Source organism: Danio rerio, chromosome 18 (genome assembly GCF_052040795.2).
Source record: "Danio rerio strain M-AB ecotype USA chromosome 18, GRCz13ab, whole genome shotgun sequence".
Taxonomy (NCBI): Eukaryota; Metazoa; Chordata; class Actinopteri; order Cypriniformes; family Danionidae; genus Danio; species Danio rerio.
The window spans coordinates 30,210,001-30,231,567 of NC_141038.1; the positions used below are offsets into that span (position 1 = coordinate 30,210,001).

The 21,567-nt window shown below is 43.1% G+C and overlaps 1 protein-coding gene across 1 annotated transcript in view; it reads left to right on the forward strand.

The window, feature by feature from the left end:
* Positions 1-21,567, forward strand: part of spon1a (spondin 1a) — a 316,060-nt gene that overhangs the window by 48,624 nt on the left and 245,869 nt on the right. Inside the window, 1 exon segment of the mRNA NM_131515.1 lies at positions 17,193-17,266. Coding sequence (NP_571590.1) covers positions 17,193-17,266 — 74 coding nt within the window.

A 21,567-nucleotide genomic window follows, 5' to 3' on the forward strand; every position in this document is an offset into this window, starting at 1 on the left:
ACTAAAATAACATCATCCAACAGGGCAAAAACTCTAGAAACAATGCTTGAATGCCTGTTTTTGCTTTCCATTTTACTTCCATTATTTCATTATTAAATCAATACTAAAATATTGCTGATCTTTCTTCAGTCAGCTTTGCAAGTGGGTTCTGTGCTTTCCTTTTTTCATATGTCATGTTGCATCTAATATCTTTTTTGTATGTTTGTAAAAATAACCTGTCCAACTGCTTGTTAATGCAAATTTAATCAGCCAATCACATGGCAGCATCTCAATGCATTTAGGAATGTAGACATGGTCAAGATGATCCGCTGCAGTACAAACAAAGCATAAGAATTGGGAAGAAAGGTGATTTAAGTGACTTTGAACATGCCATGGTTGTTGGTGCCAGACGGCCTGGTCTGAGCATTTCAGAAACTGCTGATCTACTGGAATTTTCACACACAACCATCTCTAGAGTTTACAGAGAGTCAGAATCTCAATTTAATAGAGCAACTGGGAGATTCACATCATGGATGTGCAGCTGACAAATCTCCAGCAACTGTGTGATCTTATCATGTCAATACGGACCAAAATCAGAGGAATGTTTCCAGTACTTTGTTGAATTTAGGCCACAAAGGCAGTTCTGCAGGCAAAAGGGGGTCTCTGCTGGTACTTTTAAGGTGTAGCTAATAAAGTGGCCAGTGAGAGTGTATAGAAAATATGTGAAAAATAAATTAAGAAATAACGCAATTATAAAAAAAACATGTGTACATGACAAAAAATGAGCAAAAATTGAATTTTTTTTTCTTTGTGTTTTAAAAACGTTTTCAAAATCATCTGTTTACACCGTGAAGTTCGGCAAAATGCTGTGTTCTGTATGCCAGACCAGTATTTGGCACTGTCATATTGTTAGTAAACAGTACCAGTAAGTTAGTGATGATTTGCAGCTCAGCACTAAATCCACACTTTGTTGTAGAATCATAAGTGAACACTTAAGCAGCAACAACACCACTCACAACAATATTTCACTCTTGTTGTGTTTATTTGAATTCGCGTTTAATCTACACTTTTCTATACACATAGCATGCACACGCAATGTCATCATATTCATAAACTCCCATTTTGGAGTGATTTAAAAAACTTCTTTGTAACCCGTTTTTAGATTATTGCGTTTTCAGTCTTAAAACGTAGTTGTCATGTAAATGAACAGGCGAACCATATAAACATTGTTCCCGTTTTGTTTTGTTTTTTTTTTTGTTTTTTTTTTGTGCAAATAATGAGTTCTTAGCACATTTAATGGAGATTATAGATTTTTACTCAAGTTATTTTGTATATATTGTGACAAGCTTGTATGTCAGGATTTTGATTTAATGATTTCTACATAAATACCCAAGCTCTGTTTCTTTGGATGGGGGCCATTGGTGGACAGCAAATTCTGTGGTTTCCAATTAAGGTTTCAGCTGAGACACTCAGTGACATTCATAGAATCATTCTTAAGTCACATTTATTTGCTTGCTTGATTGTATTGGTTTTTGGAGATAGGACAGTGAGGGATTGAAGATGAGGCAAAAGAGGAAACTTTGATTGCCAGAGGATTGCAAGGCAGGATTTGAATTCAGGTTGCAGTGAGCTTCATCACAAGTCTATCCACACTGAGCCACTTTATTATTGGTTGAGTTTTTTATTGTCTTGACTGAAGGTGAAGGTGAAGTTTTTTGACTATTCTCCTGCCATTATCAACTCCTCATGCACCACTATGGTCATGTTCACACTGCAGGCAAATGTGGCCCGAGTCTGTCTTTTTTTATTTTTCTTTTATTTATTTTATTTTTTTATGCCCACATGTGACTCAGATCAGTTTTTGTCTTGACAGAAGATAACAACCCAAATCATGTGGAATCTGATCTTTGAACTCAAATTGGTGCCACTTTCATATGTAATATTAAATCAGACACAGATCTGGGGCCTCATGTACGAAGGCTGTAAATGTGCGTACGCAGAAAAAAATTCAGATGTATGAAACACTGCGTACGCCGAATCTCACACATATTCTTTTGTACATCTGAATGAACGTGAAACTGAGCGCAACATGCACGAGCACAAAACCCCTCCCTGCCTCCTCCCCCGTATGAATATGCTAATGACTATGCTAATGGCAAAACCCAACGAAAAAGCAATGTCAAAATCAAGCAAAAAGAGAAACTTTGAACAGAATGTGAATTGGAGGTGCTGCTTTCGGAGGTGAACTGGAGAAAAGCGGTGTTATTTGCAAGTTTGTTCTCCGGAATTAACAACAAAAGAAAAAATTTGAGTGGGAGAGTTTAGCTGATGCGGTTAACACAGTTGGGTCTGAACATCGCACTGAGTGAATTAGAAACAGAAATAGTGTGATTTATATGTGTAAAATGTTGCAGTACTCTTAACAGTCTCAGTGGCGCAGCTCGTAAGACGCATGTCAACATGTTTTGACACGTTCGAGCATGAACTCGGTTCGAATCCAGCGTCTTATGAACTCTTTCTTATTTTTTCCCCCGCTACATATCAGATTTTGCCAACTATTTATCACGAGAAAGACAAGTAGGAATCATTAATAAGATTGTACATCATATTTTATTTGCACATTTATTGAATGGAAATGTTTCTGATTCACGTATGCAAATTCAACTTCAGATAGTGTATTTATAGCATTGTGCATGCAGTAGATAGCTCAGATTACATTGGGAAAACAGGCGAGCGCTGCAAATTGCGCTTTAATGTTTAGCTGGTCAACTGTATGGTATAGAATATAACTGCTAGATGAACCCGTCTCATACAGCTGCCATTGCAAGGCTCTGACACTTTGTAGAGAGCAATTTAACACAACTGCCACAAGGAGTCGCCAATGGAAATAAAACAGACATGCACAAAAAAATGTGCGTACGCCAGCCATAAAGCTGGCGTGGAGCTGCGCACATTCCCACGTTCAGTTCATTGTTAGTAAATCTAAACGTGAGCGATTCTGAGCGTGAAACCTGGCGTACGCAAATTTTTTGTGCGTACGCAGCATTGATACGTGAGGCCCCTGATGTTTTGCAATGTGACTGCGGTGTGAATGGTTATGTAGAATTTCTTGTGACTTTTACATAATCTTTTAGTGACATGCGTCATTATTCTGTGCTGCAAATATCATCTACTCCTCAGCAGCATAGCAGAATGGCATACAGGGCAACGACTTTGCCACAGAAACTTGTTCATTTTGAAAAAAAAAAAAATGAAGGCAAAACAGGTGCTTGTTAACCTATTTGGTTAACGATTGGAGCACGAGTTGATCGTGAAGCTGAAGAGTATAAGGGGTGTTTTGCATAGGGCATCCATGCACAAAGGAGGGGGCACTTTCATCTTAAAGGGAAACTTTCTCTCTGAGAGAAAAAAGGCAGGTGCTCAAGCATTCAAACCCCCCTCCTGCACGTGCCTGTTGTTTATAAAGAAGCACAATTAAATAACTGCAAACATAAACCAACTCTGCCTTCACAGTTCAGTCTGCAGCTTTAATCATTAATCGTTGATGAGTTCACTACACCGGTGGTCAGAAGGCAGCACACCGTGGTTGTCGTAAATCACAAATGATCAGTTTTCAATAACACGAGACTTATTTCACATGCCAAATGGCCAAATACACATTATTAGTAGCAGAACAACCCTTTACAGTTCATGAAATACACCATGGTTGTCTGTGAAAAGAGTATAATCTGACAACGTGCTTACTTCACACAGTATACATTGTGTGCATAATTAGACATTTTGTGCTTTGTGAAGTTTAGGATCTATTCACACAGCAAATCTGATTATATATTCCATATATTAAAAAAAATTCCATGCAAAAAATAAAAATTCAGATCTGAGAAAAACAGATTTGAGGACTAAGCCTTGCAGTGTGGATGTAGCCTATGTTTAATCATTTCAATGTAATTTCCCAGCTTTTGGTCAGTATTTGGCTTCATCAAGGTATGATGTTTGAAGCTGAGGTTAATCAGATCCAAAGATAAAACTTTTCACATATGGAGTGAGAAGTGGAGTGATAATTGCAATTCCATCAGTTTATCTTTACACATTAACTCTCAACCAGAAGGTTCAGGTTCACTTTAAGTTGAACTTTAAGTTTACTTGTATAGCGTTTTTCACATAAGAATGTTTTAGGATGGTTGCCGTCATTTCTTCATGTTCTCATAGGGTTGGCATCAACCATCATAGGATTGTGGAATTTTTACACACATTCAATAAAAAATTAATTACTAAATAAGTAATAAATAAATAACTAAACTAACCCACTGTGCCACTATGCCGCCCAATAAATAATTTAATTTCATTTAATGTGTAACAGCATCACTAAAAACCAACACGTTCAAAACCTACAATAAAACAACTAATGTACAAATGTCTGTAATATTGTATAACTATAAAAACAAAATAACGTTCCTAGGACCAATTCTTAATCAACCGAATGATTGCTGCTTGCACAAAGCTGATTTTACCTCTAGGTTCTGCAATTTTTGACACAATCAATCTCTCATTTGACCCCATTGCTTAGTTTTTGTGCGAGTCTGCATTTTCATAGAGAGAGGTTTGTACCTTTCCAACTCATTTAAAATCAATCTGCCAAGATTCAACTGTCACAGCAAATGGTCTGAATAGCTATGGTAATATAATATTTCTTCTATACAATCTCCAAACTGCTTTATCTTTGTAAAGTTTCAAGGATAATGGAAACTTTCCCAGGCATAGGCAGGAAAACACAGAGCTTGGATGGACAGTCTGTGTGTTATAACATGTTGAAGGCCTAAGAAATATGGCTGCTCTGAATAGTCAAGGACTGTCCAAGATGTCATATGACAGACAGGGGAAGGAACTAATCATGTTTTGTTTTGTTTCACAACAGACTAGTGTGCAATCTGTAAATCATTCATCCATAAACATCTCAAAGTTTATGACAACAATACTGCATCACTCTTTTCTGACAAACCCTTCTGTAAAATAACAATCCTGGAATTTAAAATTCCAGTTCATGTAGAACGTTCGAGGTTACAGAAGTAGAACGGAAGTGCTATAAGTGGATTTGATCTTTGTGAAAATCCACGAAATGGGAGAATTCGGATCAGAAGCCGCTTGTCTGGAGAGTATTGAACGGGCCAATTAATGAAATGAATTGGCAGCTTAAGCTTGCGCAGGTGTGCTGCATTGCCAATTATTCCAGCATATAAGCACACCTGGAGCGAGCAAACGCCATCCTTTTAAGCTGAAGAGACTTTCAAACAGCTAAGGGACAGTCATTATTGCGACGGAGTATAGCACTTCCGTTCCCCTTCTTGGGGAACGAAGGGTTACTTCTGTAACCTCGGATTTGATCTTTGTGAAAATCCACGAAATGGGAGAACTATGGAAAGCGGCAAGATGACTGCACCTTACCAACGCCCCCGATGGGGGGATAGTCAAGCAACAACATCATGGGAGGCGCGGTCCTCCAACGTGTCCCTGGCCCTAATTTATCCTACTTCAACAGAAGTCTTACGGATTTAGATATATTTTTTGGGAAGTCGTGAGCATCTAGATAATTCTTGGAAAATACGACAGTACGTTGTGAAGCGTGCAATCCTGATAGGGAGGACGCTGCGGAGGCCATCCGTTACCCAAGGGGGGATAGATGGCAGAATTTACATATGGACTAGCCCTAAAAAGGGGGAGTACGCATAGCAAAAGAGTGGTTAGCGGAGAGGGAAGACACGGGTCCGCCCAGGGGGGACTTAACCGTGGCGGAATAAGCATATGGGATCGCCTAGTGGGGATCACGCATAGCAGGCACCTATACCCAAAACGCGGGCTGACCAGTGGGCAGACCTACAATGTAGAGGGCCAGCAAGTGATTCCTACGCTGCGTCAGTGCTGGGGGCCACGGAGGAATCTGCAGGGCTCACCTGACGTGGAACTTTACTGACAGATAAAAAGGCGCACGTATCTCTGTGTTAGGGAAAATGGCGCAGCAAGCGTGTCTCCACACCCTACCGAGTTGTTTCCTCAATCACCAAAGAGTTACCTAACACCCTTGAGAAAACCGGCTCCACTCGCAGATTGTAAAACCTTGCAAATGTGTTGGGTGTCACCCAGCCCGCAGCTCTACAGATGTCTGTTAGAGAGGCGCCGCGTGCACGCGCCCAAGAGGATGCAACGCTCTGAGTGGAGTGTGCACGCACTCCCGGGGGACACGGCTGACCTCAACTCGAATAAGCGAGTGAAATGGCATCCACAATCCAGTGGGATAATCTTTGTTTCGATACGGCACTTCCCTGCTACTGACCGCCATAACAGACAAAGAGCTGCTCAGATGATCTAAAATTCTGAGTACGGTCCACATAAATGCGCAGAGCGCGAACTGGACAAAGTAAAGAAAGGGCTGGGTCTGCTGCAGGTTCACTACCTGATCTCTAAAGGGGGTGGTAGGAACCTTGGGCACATAACCCGGGCGCGGTCTCAGGATGACGTGAGAGTAATCCGGCCCGAATTCCAGGCACGAGTCACTGACCGAAAATGCCTCCAGGTCCCCGACCCTCTTGATGGAGGCCAACGTGACCAACAGAGCTGTCTTCAGGGACAGAAATCTTAGAGATACTGATTCGAGTGGCTCAAAGGGATGTACTTGCAAACTCGTGAGAACGAGGGCGAGATCCCAAGAGGGCATGAGAGGGGGGCGAGAAAAAGAACCTTTAAAAGAACTTCAGTGGGACCACTAGTTTGCTGTCGAGCTCTCTCAGACAGTTCAGCAACAGGCGAGCCCGTTCCTCAGAGAGGTGCGCTACCATGGTGATCGAGTCCAGCTCCATCCCGAGAAAAGAGATCCTCTGCACGGGGGCGAGTTTGCTCTTTTCTCTGTTGACCTGAAGCCCCAGTAGGCGGAGATGCCAAAGCACCTTGTCCCTTTTTATAATTAATTGCTCCCGCGAGTGGGCTAAAATCAGCCAGTCGTTGAGATAATTGAGTATGCGGATGCCCGCGAGCCGAAGGGGTGCTAAGGCACTCTCCGCGAGTTTGGTGAAGACCCGCGGAGACAGAGAGAGCCCGAAGGGGAGGACCTTGTACTTCCACGCTCGACCCTCGAAAGCAAACCGCAGAAATTGGCGGTGGCGTGGATGAATGGAGACATGGAAATATGCGTCCTTCAGGTCTATGGCTGCAAACCAATCCCGAGGACGAACGCATTGGAGAATGCGCCTCTGCGTGAGCATTCTAAACGGCAGCTTGTGCAGACAGCGGTTCAAAACGCGCAGATCTAGGATTGGCCGTGACCCATCGCTCTTTTTGGGTATGATGAAGTATGGGCTGTAAAACCCACTCTCCATCTCGGCTGGAGGAACTGGCTCGATTGGACCCTTCGCCAGGAGGGCAGCAATCTCCTCTCGCAAGACGGGGGCGGACAGGGGGTTGACCCTGGAGAAATACATGCCCCTGAACTTGGGGGGCCATTTCGTGAACTGAATCGCGTAACCAAGTCTGATTGTGCGTATGAGCCACCGCGAGGGGCTGGCCCGCACTAACCAGGCAGGCAGAGCCCTCGCTAATGGAGTCATCGCTACAATCGCTGACGTACCAGCGGTGGGGCAGCACGCAGTGGGTGTGCTGATCCGGGAAGCACGAGGGTCCCGCGGAAGAGCTGGAGGAGAGCGTGTAGCGTACAGTCCACAGATAAAATTTCTTATTGATTTTATCACGGTCTGGCTTCGGTCGACAGAAGGGTTTTACGACTCCTGGCTCCAAGAAGTCTGGATTTTCGTGACAGCTTAAGTTGTTCAGGGGGACTGGAGAGATAAGCAGGAAAACTTCAAAGACATTCCTGCCCAAATACACACACACACACACACACCCACGAGGCTGTTCCGACAGAAAGAAAATGAACTCATCAAATCCTGAACCAGCACAAAACCAATGTGTTATGTTTTGTAAACTTTGTATCTCATTTCTGACTTTTCTTACCTGTGTAACCTCTCTTATAACCTGTATGCATGTTCCCTTTAGGCCTTTGTAAAGCATAAATATTGTAAGGATATGAAAAATTATGTTGATGTACTGTTAAACCCCCCATGTTTGATACCGATGGGTTTCTGCTGACATTTTACAACACATGATGCATAGAGCAAGACCATAACTCACATTGCTTTATTCTTTAAAGCCCTGTATTAAATGCCTGTCCGCATGCTTTAGGCGGACACTCAAATTTGCATACGAGCAGCCTCGAGACAAAGGAAGGTTCGCGCGCAAACTTTCCCCTGAAATCATTGGTCAGAATGCTGTACGGGTTGTCACGTGACCCGCAGGTATAAGCAGACCTTCTGCCCAAACATCTGGGCAGAAAGAGAACGTCCTAAAAAGAACATCATTGTCGGTGGCCCTCGTGCCACACGGCTCTTCACAGCCGCATGGACTTTCCCGGCACATTTTTTTTATTTTCCGGCAAATGTAAACTCAACGCATCAAGAAGAACATCAAAGGAGTTTCATCAGGACGGAAGCATAAAGAGAGAGATCCCAGGCATTAAGTCCAGGTACCTTTAGTTATGCAATTAAGCTGTGCCCCTTTTATCAAAAAGGTGTTTTTTATAATCTCGGTGGTCCTGAATGGTGTGGTGGAACTGAAAGTTTTGTCACTCTTTTACCTGAAATCTCTATTTCCTCGCTTTACTATTTCTCTTTATTGTTACACGTTCTATAGACCCGATATCTCCACGTGGTTTACCTTTTGTTTTGTGTTTAATGTATGTTTGTGCGTTTGTTTGTTCGTTACGTCTGAATAGTCAATAAATTCCATTATAATCAAATGAATTGTATTGTTTGCCTCACGAGAAAAATGTCACTGAAATACAAATTCCCCTGCCTAGCTATTATAAGTTGTTTAATACTTTTGCATGATTAATCTACTTCACAAGAATTAGCAATTAAATTCCCTTTTTCTAAATGAATAGATTACCGTATCTGCTCGGAAGAGCGGCGGTTCTGCTTGTGTTTGTTTGGTCAAATTGGCAAATTGATCCGGAATATTAATGATTAATAATAATTCGTTATTGTTGATAATTAATATTCATAATCTGGGAGTCCGCTAGATCGCGCGAGCATGATCATATACAATCATATGCTTGTTTGACCAAATGACTGAAGCTTAAGCCGGAATAATAATAGTTAAGAATAAACCGTTATTGTTGATTATTAATATTCATAAAATGAGCTAATTTCATGTAACAAGCGATTCGCTGAGACCGTCCCCCCAGCGCTCGTGAGCAACTGGCGAAGCACGTAGAATCTGCGAGCCGGAAGGCAGCACATCCCGGACTGGCAGAGTTTGTGCTGTCACATCTGGGGAAGGGGAAAAGTGCTCTTTCATTGATGTTTTGGTGGCACTGAAAAGTACCGTTGTAATCGGGGCCCCGCCCTCCAGCGGGGAAAGAGCAGGTTTCCTGTTCTTCGAATGGCCTGTCTCAGGGACGCTTCGCGGTCCGTTTACCGGATTTAATGGCGCCCTGGGCAGGGGGGGCTGCCTTCTTTCGAGGTGTACGCCGCAGCACTCGTTGGCGGGCGCCCTCGGCAAGGAGCAACAGAGGTTGATGGCTCGGCGGGCGGAGCGGGCTTACGGCCGCGCCGATAGATGACATTGCCCATCGCATCCGACTGCTCTTTTACCGCCTTGAATTCCTGGGTGAATAAACCGACGGTGTTGCCGAACAGGCCAGCCTGGGATATGGGAGAGTCAAGAAAGCGAACTTTGTCAACATCGCGCATATTGGCCAGGTTTAGCCAGAGGTGGCGTTCCTGAACCACAAGTGTGGACATCGTCCTCCCCAGCGCACACGCGGCGGACTTAGTAGTCCGAAGAGCATAATCGGTCGCGGTGCGCAGCTCATGTAGTAAGCCTGGGTTAGACCCACCTTCGTGCAGCTCGGCCAGCGCCTGCGCTTGGTAGCGCTGGTAGGTGGCCATAGTGTGCAAAGCAGAAGCAGCCTGGCCCGCCGCCTTATAAGCTCTGGCACTGAGGGAGGCAGATAACCTACATGCTTTGGACGGGAGGCGGGGCAAACCCCGCCACGTAGAGGCGCCACACGGACAAAGATTGACGGCGATAGCGCGCTCCACTGACGGGATCCTGGCAGCCGTCAAGGGCGGTGAGGGCGGAGGGACACACAGCACAGGCAGAGAAAGGTGCCCTCCAAGGCTGCGTGAGCCTACTGTGCACTTCCGGGAAGAAGGGGACGAGAGGCTTCGAAGGCTTCGCCCTCTGGTCCTCTACGTAGCACCCATCTAGTCGGTCCGGCCGCGGAGCTGGGGGATGAACCAGCTCCAACCCCACGGCCGAAGTAGCACGGGAAAGCACGGCTAACATGTCCGCTTCAGGATCCGATTTGACAGCGCTCACCTGCCCAGAGGGGGAGAGCGGGTCCGGATCTTCGTCGGACAGTGAAAGCCCACCCTCCGATGCCGCGGAGGACATCTGATCTCCGGTGTCAGCGAGCGTGAGAGCTACCATCTGGTTAGACGGATCACTCCCACTGCCCGAAGCTTGAATGGAGCGCTGTGAGGAGCGAGAGGTCCACGAGCCCATGGGCAGCGGATTATCTCCCACTGGAACCCTCAGATCTGCCCGAGCACCCGCTGCTTTTTTAGAACAGGAGGCAACTGGGGTGGCTCGCACTCTTACGAAAGTTAGCCGCGATTTTAGCTGTGCAACGGTCATGGCATCGCAATGACGACATGAACCGCCCGCGAGCACCGCATTAACATGCTGGACCCCCAAACATGCAATGCAGTGATCGTGTCCATCATCCAGAGCCAGGAAACCCTGCATCCAGAAACGCACTCTCGGAGCGCCATCCTGAAAAGGACGTGCTGCACGACTGTGTGGGTCTTTTAGGAAAGTTGCAACAATACGCACCGCTCTGGAGGACCGTTGCCTGGCATTCTTTGGGTCCGGTTCTCCAAAGCTGTGCTTATAAGTTGCACTTTACCTAAAAGAGCAACACAGTCGTGCAGCACTACCTTTTCAGGATGGTGCTACGACTTTGCATTTCTGGATGTGGTGGTTTCCTGTCCCCGGATGATGGGCACGAGCATTGCATTGCATGTCTGGGGCTCCAGCATGTAATGTAGTGCTCGTGGGCAGTCCATGTCATCATTGCAATGGCATGCCTGTTGCGCAGTTAAGATCGCGGCAAGCTCCTGTAAAACGCCGAACCACCCCAGCTGTCCCCTGCACTGCGGCTGGCACTCGGGCAGATCTGAGGACTCCAGTGGAAGACTTTCCACCGCTCCTGGGCCTGCGGACCTCCCGCACCTCCAAGGGCTCCATCCAAGCTTCGAGCGAAGAAAGCAATCCATCTATCCAGATGGTAGCCCTTAAGCTCGATGATACCGGGGACCAGACGTCCACTGCTGCATTGGAGGGTGGGCTTTCATTGTCCGACAAAGAGCCAGACCCACTCGCCCCCTCCGGGCAGGGGAGCGCTGTCAAGGAATCCGAAACGGACATGTTAGCCGTGCTTTCCCAGGATGCTACGGCTGTGGGGTTGGAGATGGTTTATCCCCCAGCTTCCTGGCCGGACCGACTAGATGTGGTTTATGTTGAGGACAAGAAGGCCAAGCCTTCAAAGCCTCGCGTCCCCTTTTGCAATCGAGCCAGTCACTCCAGCCGAGATGGAGAGCGGGTTTTACAGCCCATACTTCATTGTGCCCAAAAAGAGTAGTGGGTCACAGCCAATCCCAAATCTGAGCATTTTAAACCGCTGCCTGCACAAGCTGCCGTTTAAAATGCTCATGCAGAAGCACATCCTCCGATGCGTTCGTCCTCAGGATTGGTTTGCAGCAATAGACCTGAAGGATGCATACTTCCATGTCTCCATTCTTCCACACCACTGTCAGTCTCTGCAGATTGCATTTGAAGGTCGAGCCTGGCAGTACAATGTCCTCCCCTTCGGGTTCTCTCAGTTTCCACGGGTCTTCACCAAGCTCGCAGAGGGTGCCTAAGCGCCTCTTCGGCTCGCAGGCATCTGCATACTCAATTATCTCAATGACTTTTTGATTTTAGCCCACTCTCGGGAGTAATTGATTATGCACAGAGACAGTGTGCTCCGACACCTCTGGGGCTTCAGGTCAACTGAGAAAAGAGCAAACTCACCCCATTGCAGAGTATCTCTTTTCTCGGGTTGGAGCTAGACTCAGTCACCATGACAGCACGCCTCTCTGGATGGCGTGCTCAGCTAATGCTGAACTATCTAAGAGAGTTCGACAGCAAAATAGTGGTCCCACTGAAATCCTTTTAGAAGCTCCTGGGGCATTTGGCATCCACAGCCGCTGTCATGCTGCTCAGATTACTCCATATGAAACCACTTCAGCACTGGCTTCACGACCCTGTACCCAGACGCGCATGCGGGCACACACACAGATTCACTGTTACTGTGCTGTCACCGCACCCTTAGCTCTTGGAAAGATCCCTCGTTCCTACAGGATGGAGTGCCTCTGGGACAGGCATTCAGTCATGTTGTTGTTTCAAAAGATGCTTCCAGCACGGGCTGGGGGGCGGGCATGCAGCTGCGGGTCTGTGGAAAGGAACCCTCCGGAATCAAACAGAGCTAAAATTGCTGCGAGCCATTCACATTCCAGGTTAGCTCAACCGTGCAGCTGACACACTCTCACGGCAGCCTTTACGTCCTGGAGAATGGAGACTCCACCCCGGGTCTGTTCAGCTGATATGGGGACAATTTGGGGAAGCCCAGATCGATCTGTTTGCTTCCCCCGAGAACGCTCATTGCCAGTTGTTTTTTTCCCTTACTGAGTGCTCTCTCAGCACGACTGCACTGCCCACAGCTGGCCTCGGGGCATGCGCAAATATGCGTTTCCCCCAGTGAGCCTGCTTGTGCAGCTAATGTGCAAGGTCAGGGAGGACGAGGAGCAGGTCTTGCTAGTTGCACCCCTCTGGCCCAACCAGACCTGGATGTCAGAACTCTCCCTCCTCGTGACGGCCCTCCCCTAGCAGATCCTTTTGAAAGAGGACCTACTCTCTCAGGGTCAGGGCACCATCTGGGACCCACACCCCAATCTTTGGAACCTCCACGTGTGGTAGTTAAACGCTAGGAAGACTTGGGTAACCTACCGACTGCAGTGGATAATACCATCACTCAGGCTAGAGCCCCCTCCATGAGGAACGCTTACACCCTGAAGTGGAGTCTATACACTGAATGGTGTGTCTCTCGCAGAGAAGACCCCCGAACATGCCCGATCAGCTTTGTGTTTTTTTTCCTCCAAGAGAACCTGGAGAGCAGAAATGCTATATTGCATCGCCATAATGATTGTCCCTTGGCGGTGAGTATCAGTTTCTTCAGCTTAAAAAGGATGCCCCAGCCTTGTTCTTGCTGTGCTTATATTGCTAATTTCATTGCAACAAGCATCAGCTTCACTGAAATCTGTTAATTAACAGTCTCTGTGATTCACAGGTGCTTTCCGTTAATTTATGGTTATTATTTGCACTATGGGACCTTGATCTCTGCTCTGTTGACTTTTATCAGATAGACTTTTCTTGACTTTTTAGTAGTTTGAAACAATGTTTTGTGTAAGAAATAATCAGCCCAATCTCATGAGGATGCATATTTTTTAACTCATCCATTCATTTTCCTTTGCCTAAGTCCCTTTAATCATCAAGGGTGATTGGAATGAACCGCCAACAGCATATTTTTTACAGTTTCCAGCTTCAACCCACTACTGGGAAACACCCAAAAACCCTCACCTCTCACTGACAAAGGTCCAACATTGCTCCCACACTGTGAAAAATGCAGGGTTATACACAATTCATTCATTTTGCCCTAACACAAATTAATTAGGTTAACTTAACACTTTTTACAAATTTAAGTGTATTGAACATAACAAAAATAAGTTTTCCCTAAGAAATCTCAAGAATTGTTTGAACGTGCAAAAAAAAAAAAAAAACATTTTTATGAGTGCATACCTGTACATGAGCTCATGTGTCCTATTTTGACTGCTATGCCATAAAAATAGTGAAAATAACTCATCGAAAAAAGGTTTTACGTCCAGGTGTAATCCGGGGTCGCCACAGTGGAATGAACCACCAACTTATCCAACACATTTTTTATTCAGCGGATGCTCTTCCAGCCGCAACCCATCTCTGGGAAACATCCACGCACACATTCACACACACACGCACACTACGGACAATTTAGCCTACCAAATTCACCTGTACCGCATGTCTTTGGACTGTGGGGGAAATCGGAGCACCCGGAGGAAACCCATGCGAAGGCAGGGAGAACATGCAAACTCCACACAGAAACACCAACTGAGCCGAGGTTCGAACCAGTGACCCAGCGACCTTCTTGCTGTGAGGCGGCAGCACTACCTACTGCACCACTGCCTCACCCGGATTAAAATTCAAAAGCATTAAAAAAAATAATAAAATAAATGATTGTTATTTAGTTTTACAGTGCATTTTGTCATTTATTTATTTTCATTTTTTTTTCCCTTCACTTTGTCAATTGTTGAAGTTCTTTTTTTCATTGCCCCTGTTGCCACTGGCTTGCTCGGATTGGACTTGTGGAGCTGCACATAGATAGATTTGCTCTTCAGTGTTTGAACTTTCAGCAGTGAAATTTAAACTACACTGAACTTAACTGAACTGAACTTTACTCTGAAATCTGGACTTTACCAGAACTACAGTATGTTAAGATGCTTTGACAGTCTACATTGTAAAAGCGCTATATATAAATAAACAAATAAACATGAATTTATGTAAGGTTGGTTGCATGTTACTTCTTTAACCACAGTAAATTCTCTCATATTTATTAATATCGATTCATTCATTTTCCATGTATTAGGGATTGCCAAAGCGGAATGAACCACCAACTATTCCGGCATATGTTTTACACAGTGAATGCCTTTCCAGCCACAACTCCTCACTGGGAAACCCAAATACCCACACTCACACACACACACACACACACACACACACACACACACACACACTCACACACACACACACACACACACACACACATACTCACACACACTCATACACTATGGCCAATTTAGTTCATTCAATTCTACTAATTCAACTAACCCAGGTGGGCTCGAACCAGTGACCTTGCTGTGAGGCAACAGTGCTTAATCGCAATGAGCATATTTATATGTATAAACATTTTTAAACATATTTATTATTATTATTATTATTACATGTTAAGAAGTTAACAACTAAGAAGTTAATTGTCAACACCATAGTCATTGCGGTTAAACAGTTTGGACAGGATGTTTTGCCTTTTTTTTCTTTCCAGTCAGCAACTTCTCTTATCTCTCAGTGGATAATGACCAGTCGAATGACTGAAAACTATTGGTTCATAAATATTCCTTGTCATTTGGATGAGAACCACCTGGACTGCCCCCAGCTCTCAGTACAATAATGCCAAGCCTGTTTCTCAGATGAGAGCTTCAGAGTGTGAGGAGGCACTTTTTGTTTACTCTGAAATTTTTCCAGGGTGCACAAAGACCTCCATGGCTTCCACAAGTATCTGAGATTGCACCATGTAAACAGGTTTCTCCAACTCTTTTGGATCCTAGAGCTTACGCTGTTCTCATAATCACTTATCCCATTTTAATTACAACTGCCTGACTAAAGATTTTCCCTTTCTCTTGTTTTCATCCTCTGTATTCATGGACTATGCAGACAGATTGATCAACATCTTTTTTTTTTTTCTCAATATTAATTAATTTTTTTTTTTCTATTCATACTGGTAAAAGTGCAGATTTGTCCAAACTTAATTGCCATAATGATCCAGACTGGTTTTGAATTGTTAAGCCTTTAGGTCTGCAGCTATTCTGTTTACCTGCAATTGTTTTTGTCAAGTAAAGCAGCCTTTCTGGTGAAGTTGAATAACCAAGTCATGCTGGGTAATTAACACTATAACTGCACAGGCAGTTATTTTGAATGTAAATCTGCTAATATAAAAGCCATATAACTAAAGGTTTTGCTATCTGTTATTGCTATTTTATTAAAATTACGAAACACAAAAGAGTTTTGAGTATTTTGACCTTAAATGTCCATAATGGTCAGATTGACCTTATGCATTTCAGTGTCAACTACTTTTTTCTGAGCCTTTGAATTTGCATGCCTCTGTTGCATAGCAACATTCTGCTAACATAAACTTAACTTTATCATAGCTAAAAAAATAAGATTTTCACTGCAACTTTGCTCTCTTGCTTGCTGATTTGCTTGCTTGATTTTTCCATCGTTAAAATAGTAAAAGTGGATTTGCACACACCCTTAATGCTTTTGCGCCGTGCTCTTTGGACTGTGCGCCTGGATCGTCAAAATAGAGCCCAGAGTATTGGGTGACTGAAACCGAAACTATCTGAAATTCCTACCAGAGTGAAGATTTTCCAAATCTCTGGGTAATCTGGGTGTGTGGACACTACAATTGGAGTTTTAGCCTCATGATGTCAGCGTGTGTTATGCTTTGTTCTTTCTGATTGGCCAACATGGCATGACATTAAACATGGAAGACCTGAATGAGCCAAATTATTTTCATTCTGCATATTCTGTGTCGTTTAGACCACATGATGGTAATCCGTTCTCCCATTTGCATTGACTTGTATGCAATTTACTCATGAAAATACTTCATTCTTCATTTGGTGTAAACTCAGCATAACAGTGTAATTATCTTTGCCTGTTGGTTTAGCATTTTCATGTGGATAGATATTTTTTTAAATATTAAAAGCAGGAAAAACTCCCATATCCTCTTTTTATCTTTTTCTTCTCTTTCTTTTATGCAAGTTGTACATTATCAGCACAAATACTGTTTAAACATGATGAAGATCATGATGATGATAATGTTGATGAACTTGATGGCAAATGTATGTTCTGGATCAAAATGTAATTTTTGCTATGTATGTTTATATTCATATAAATATCCATATCCATTCAAATGCATGATAAACTGATACATGAATATATTTTTTTACATATACTGGATAATGACACCTAGTGCACAGCTCGCTTTATTGATGTGCTGCTTTTCAACAAGCATGTGCCACTTTTGGGGAATAACAATCACTCTGTGGGGTGTCATGATTGCTACCTTTTTAAAATTCTGATTTGCAAGTTACACTTTCTTCATTTGCTTCTCTTCTCTTCTCTTCTCTTCATCTCTGCAGGGCTAGTATTGTTCAGAGGAAGATCATCTCATTCCAGGATGAGGGCTCACTCACGAAGCGGATGTGTGAGAAAGGTGAGTCTTTCATTACTCCCAGCTAGATGGTTTGGTACATTACAAGCAGCTCATCTTTGACATGTTATTTAACAGTGAAAAGAGTCCTGCTCTCTTTCCCCCAATTCTGCTTCTTGTATGCCAGTTTCAGTTTGAGCTTTGGTTGTTTCACATGCCTGATTGTTACAGCATTCATTTTAAGCAACCATATTATATTAAAGATGCAGTAGGTGATTGTTTTCATTTATTTATTTATTTTTTATTTATTTTTTATTTTTATTTTTTTTGTGCTGGTCAAAAGTCTGTTCACTTTCCAACAGTACTGATTAAAGTAAATCATCCAAATGTAAAACCTTTTTAAAATCCTGAATCAATATTGGAGTTACTTTTGCACGCTGGAGGAAGGATGACAGCATGGCTAAAGTATTTATTTTAGAAATGTTATGTTTTAAAACTATTTTAGGTACACAAAGCCCATGTAGATTTTGTTGTTTTACGTATGCACTATTTGCACGGAAGTGTTGTTCAGCCACTGAAATATTCAGGCGAAAGATTGATGTGACTATATTTAATTTCATAAGATACCTTTTACAGCATCGATAATGTAGATTTTGATTTAGTTCAACAACAAAATATAAATAATTAGCGCAATTCCACCTAGCCTGCTTTACTGAAGGTAGGTTGGTTTTATATTCACATAAGATTGGTTAATTTTCGAATGGCGTCAACATATGATGCAGCCCCTATATTTATCGTGCTACTTTAAAAAGTCGGTCTGAAATAGCATGTTAAGTATGGCTTAGCATATGGCTTTCTAAGCATATAATCACTTTAGTACAAATCACATGAGAGAGAGACACCAGTGCTCCATGCATGCATGAAATATTGCACATTATAAAATAAGGGTACGTGAGCTGTCACTGGGGTGGTACCTTTTGAAAACTACAAATTTGTACTTAAAATGTCCATATTAATGCCTCAAGGGTACATATAAGTACCTAAAGAGTACAAAAGTGTTATTTTTAAAATTTGTAGGTGCTACTATATACTTTTGAGATACCAACCCCAATAGCAAAGATATCTGGCCCAGATTTGGCATAGCAGGCAATTGTCCGGCACTGACATACAGCACGTGGGCCAAACATGGCACAGGTTTGGCCGAGGTGCCACCGTCTTACAGCCGGCACTCAAGACTGGGGCCAGATATCAAATGTAGTGTTTGGCCCTGATGTTAAAAGTGTATATGTTGGCCACATAAGTTTGGTCTATCTTGACCCACTTTTAAAATACGTTTAAATTATATTTCAATTCAATTCAATTCAGCTTTATTTGTATAGTGCTTTTGCAATGTAGGTTGTGTCAAAGCAGCTTCACATAAATGGTCATAGTAACTGGATCAGGGTAGTTCAGTTTTTAGTGTTTAGGTTCAGTTCAGTTTAGCTCAGTTCAGTGTGGTTTGAAGTCATTATTGAGAGTCCAACACTAAAGAGCAAATTCATCGATGAGTAGCTTTTCATATCCTGAACCATGCAAGCCAGTGGCGACAGCAGAGAAGGAAAAAAAAAAACTTCACCAATAGGAGAGTGAAGAAAAAAAACCTTGAGAGAACCAGACTCAGTTCGGCACAACCATTTTAATTTCTCCGCTGGCCAAAAGTCTTGTGCAAAGCTGCAGTCTCAGCAGTGGAGGCTGGAAGCTGGCCTCAGCGAAGACTCGTCTGTCCCTGGAGCGCCACTGGAATCAGTCTAATACTCTCCACTCCCCCATGACCAACAGCGCAGCAGCAGCTCAGGATACGGCCTGGTCCCGGATATGGACACCTTGGGATCATCTCATCGCTGGTCTTGGGTCCAATCAGTGACTCCGCATAATCTGAGGACCTCGGGATGAGTATCCCCAGGTGGAAATGGAGAATAAAGAGAATAATTAGCATAGCTGCTGTTCATAGTGTATGTAAACAAGATGTAGAAACTTTTGTGGAAACCCGCTAGGTGATGCATTGAGTGTATGCTTTACTAAACAGATAGGTCTTTAATCTAGTTTTGAACTGAGAGAGTGTGTCTGAGCCTCGGACAATATCAGGAAGGCTATTCCAGAGTTTAGGAGCCATAAAGGAGAAGGCTCGACCTCCCTTACTCGACTTTGCTATTCTAGGAACTACCAAAAGCCCTGAGTTTTGAGATCTTAAAGAGCGAGCTGGATTGTAGCGAGACAGAAGGTTGGTTAGATAAACAGGAGCTAGATTATTTAGAGCTTTATAGGTGAGAAGTAATATTTTAAATTCAATACAAAACTTAACAGGCCGCCAGTGTAAGGAGGATAAAATTGGGGTGATATGATCATATTGTCTAGACCTGGTAAGAACTCTGGCTGCTGCATTTTGTACTAATTAAAGTTTGTTAATAGAGGATGCTGAGCGACCAGCAAACAGTGTGTTACAGTAATCCAGCCTAGATGTCATAAAAGCATGGACTAGCTTTTCTGCATCTGAGATGGATAGCATGCTTCGTAATTTAGCGATATTTCTCAGATGAAAGAAAGCTGTTTTTGTGACATGGGATATATGGTTTTCAAAAGTTAGATTGCTGTCTAATATGACACCCAAATCTTTTATAGTAGAGCTAACGCTAACTTTGTGTCCCTCTAATTGTAGATTGAGTTGCGAGATCTGCTGTGTACAGGATTTAGGCCCAATAAGTAATAATTCTGTTTTGTCTGAATTTAAGAGAAGAAAATTGTTGCTCATCCAGTCTTTAACATCTCTAATACACTCAGTTAGCTTAGAAAGTTCAGACATTTCATCAGGTTTAGTCGAAATATATAAATGAGTATCATCTGCATAGTGGTAAAAGCTGAACCCATGTCTTCTAATAATGTCTCTCAGTGGTAGGTATTTAAGTAAAGAAAAAAATATCAATCGGATCGTTCAAGAAAAAGCACAGCCATAAAGTGAAATGCTTATGAGTTTATAAAAAATATTGCAGTCGTAACACACCAACATATCAGGCTCAGTTCAGGCCCAGTTCAGGGTTATTAACTTGGCTGAGACTTGGCCCAGATATGGTCCATGTTTGCCTCTTGTATGGAAGCCAGTCTTGGTCCAGTCATGTACCGTAATTCACTGCGACATGTGGGCCAAGCAAATGTTGATGGTACAAATGTGTAGCTTTTGAAAAGGTACCACCCCAGTGACAGCTCATGTACCTTTACTTCTAAGAGTGTAGCTTGTTACACAACTGAAAACATGCTAGATTTAATAGTATTTTATTCAGAATTGTAGTATTATAAAGTACTATAAAGTTTTCCAACTGGCGAATGACATGATCTAGTGTGTTGTCTACTGTCATCTTTACCCAAGCGGAACTCCCTGGAGAGCCACATGTGCAGAGCTGAGCTCCAGCAAGGGAGAGCCTGAGCTCCAGCTCCTCCTTGCTGCACTTCTTCTACAAGTGATGTCACTGCGGTGCGCGTTCAAGATTTCAAGAGGCGTGGCTTTGAACGGCAGGGGAGGGACTGTGTTTTCAAAGCTATTATGGTAACTGTTAGCATTTTAGCAGATCACCTATTGCACCTTAAATGTCCTAGTAACTTAAGTTAAAGTTGCAAAAGGCAATCTTGGAAAATGCTAACATTAGCCTGATAGCATTAAAAGCCTATGAACGATCTTGCAAATTGCCAAACAAAATCCATGACTTCTGAATGCATGCTCACACAGTAGGCAACATCACATAACATTTATCAAAAAGAAAACAGAAAGTTAAAAAAAAAAAAAAAAAAAAAAACAAGCCATTATACAAAATGAGATGATACAATTAAGCTTTGGTCAGATCACATGATTTTGTCACGCTTTTCTTGACGTAGGGTATTGTGAGGAGTCATAAACGACAAATGGGCGTCGTGACTCAAGATTCACTTATTTCTTCTTGTGATATGTGGCATAGTTCACAACAACTGATACCATGTCTACGACGCCTCATGACAAGATTGCAGAAAGTCTAGCATATTTAAAATAATTTATCAGTTAAATCTTTGGCTGCCGTTAATACAAGCTTAAAGTAAAGTTAATCTAGCTTAAAGTAGAATATTCAGTTTCAGGGAAAACTTTTCTTTTTTTATGACAAAATCATCCATTGCCAGTGAGTTTCCACGTAATTCATTCAATCAAGTAATTTGAATAAGCAAGACAGGTTTTTACAATGTATTAGCAGCACTGAAGGTGCTTCCAGATTACCTTGAAAGAACAAACTCAGTCGAAAGGCTGAGAGAAGTTGCTGTGACAATGTCAATGTTTTGTAAAGAGACTAAGCTGAAAAGAAAATGAA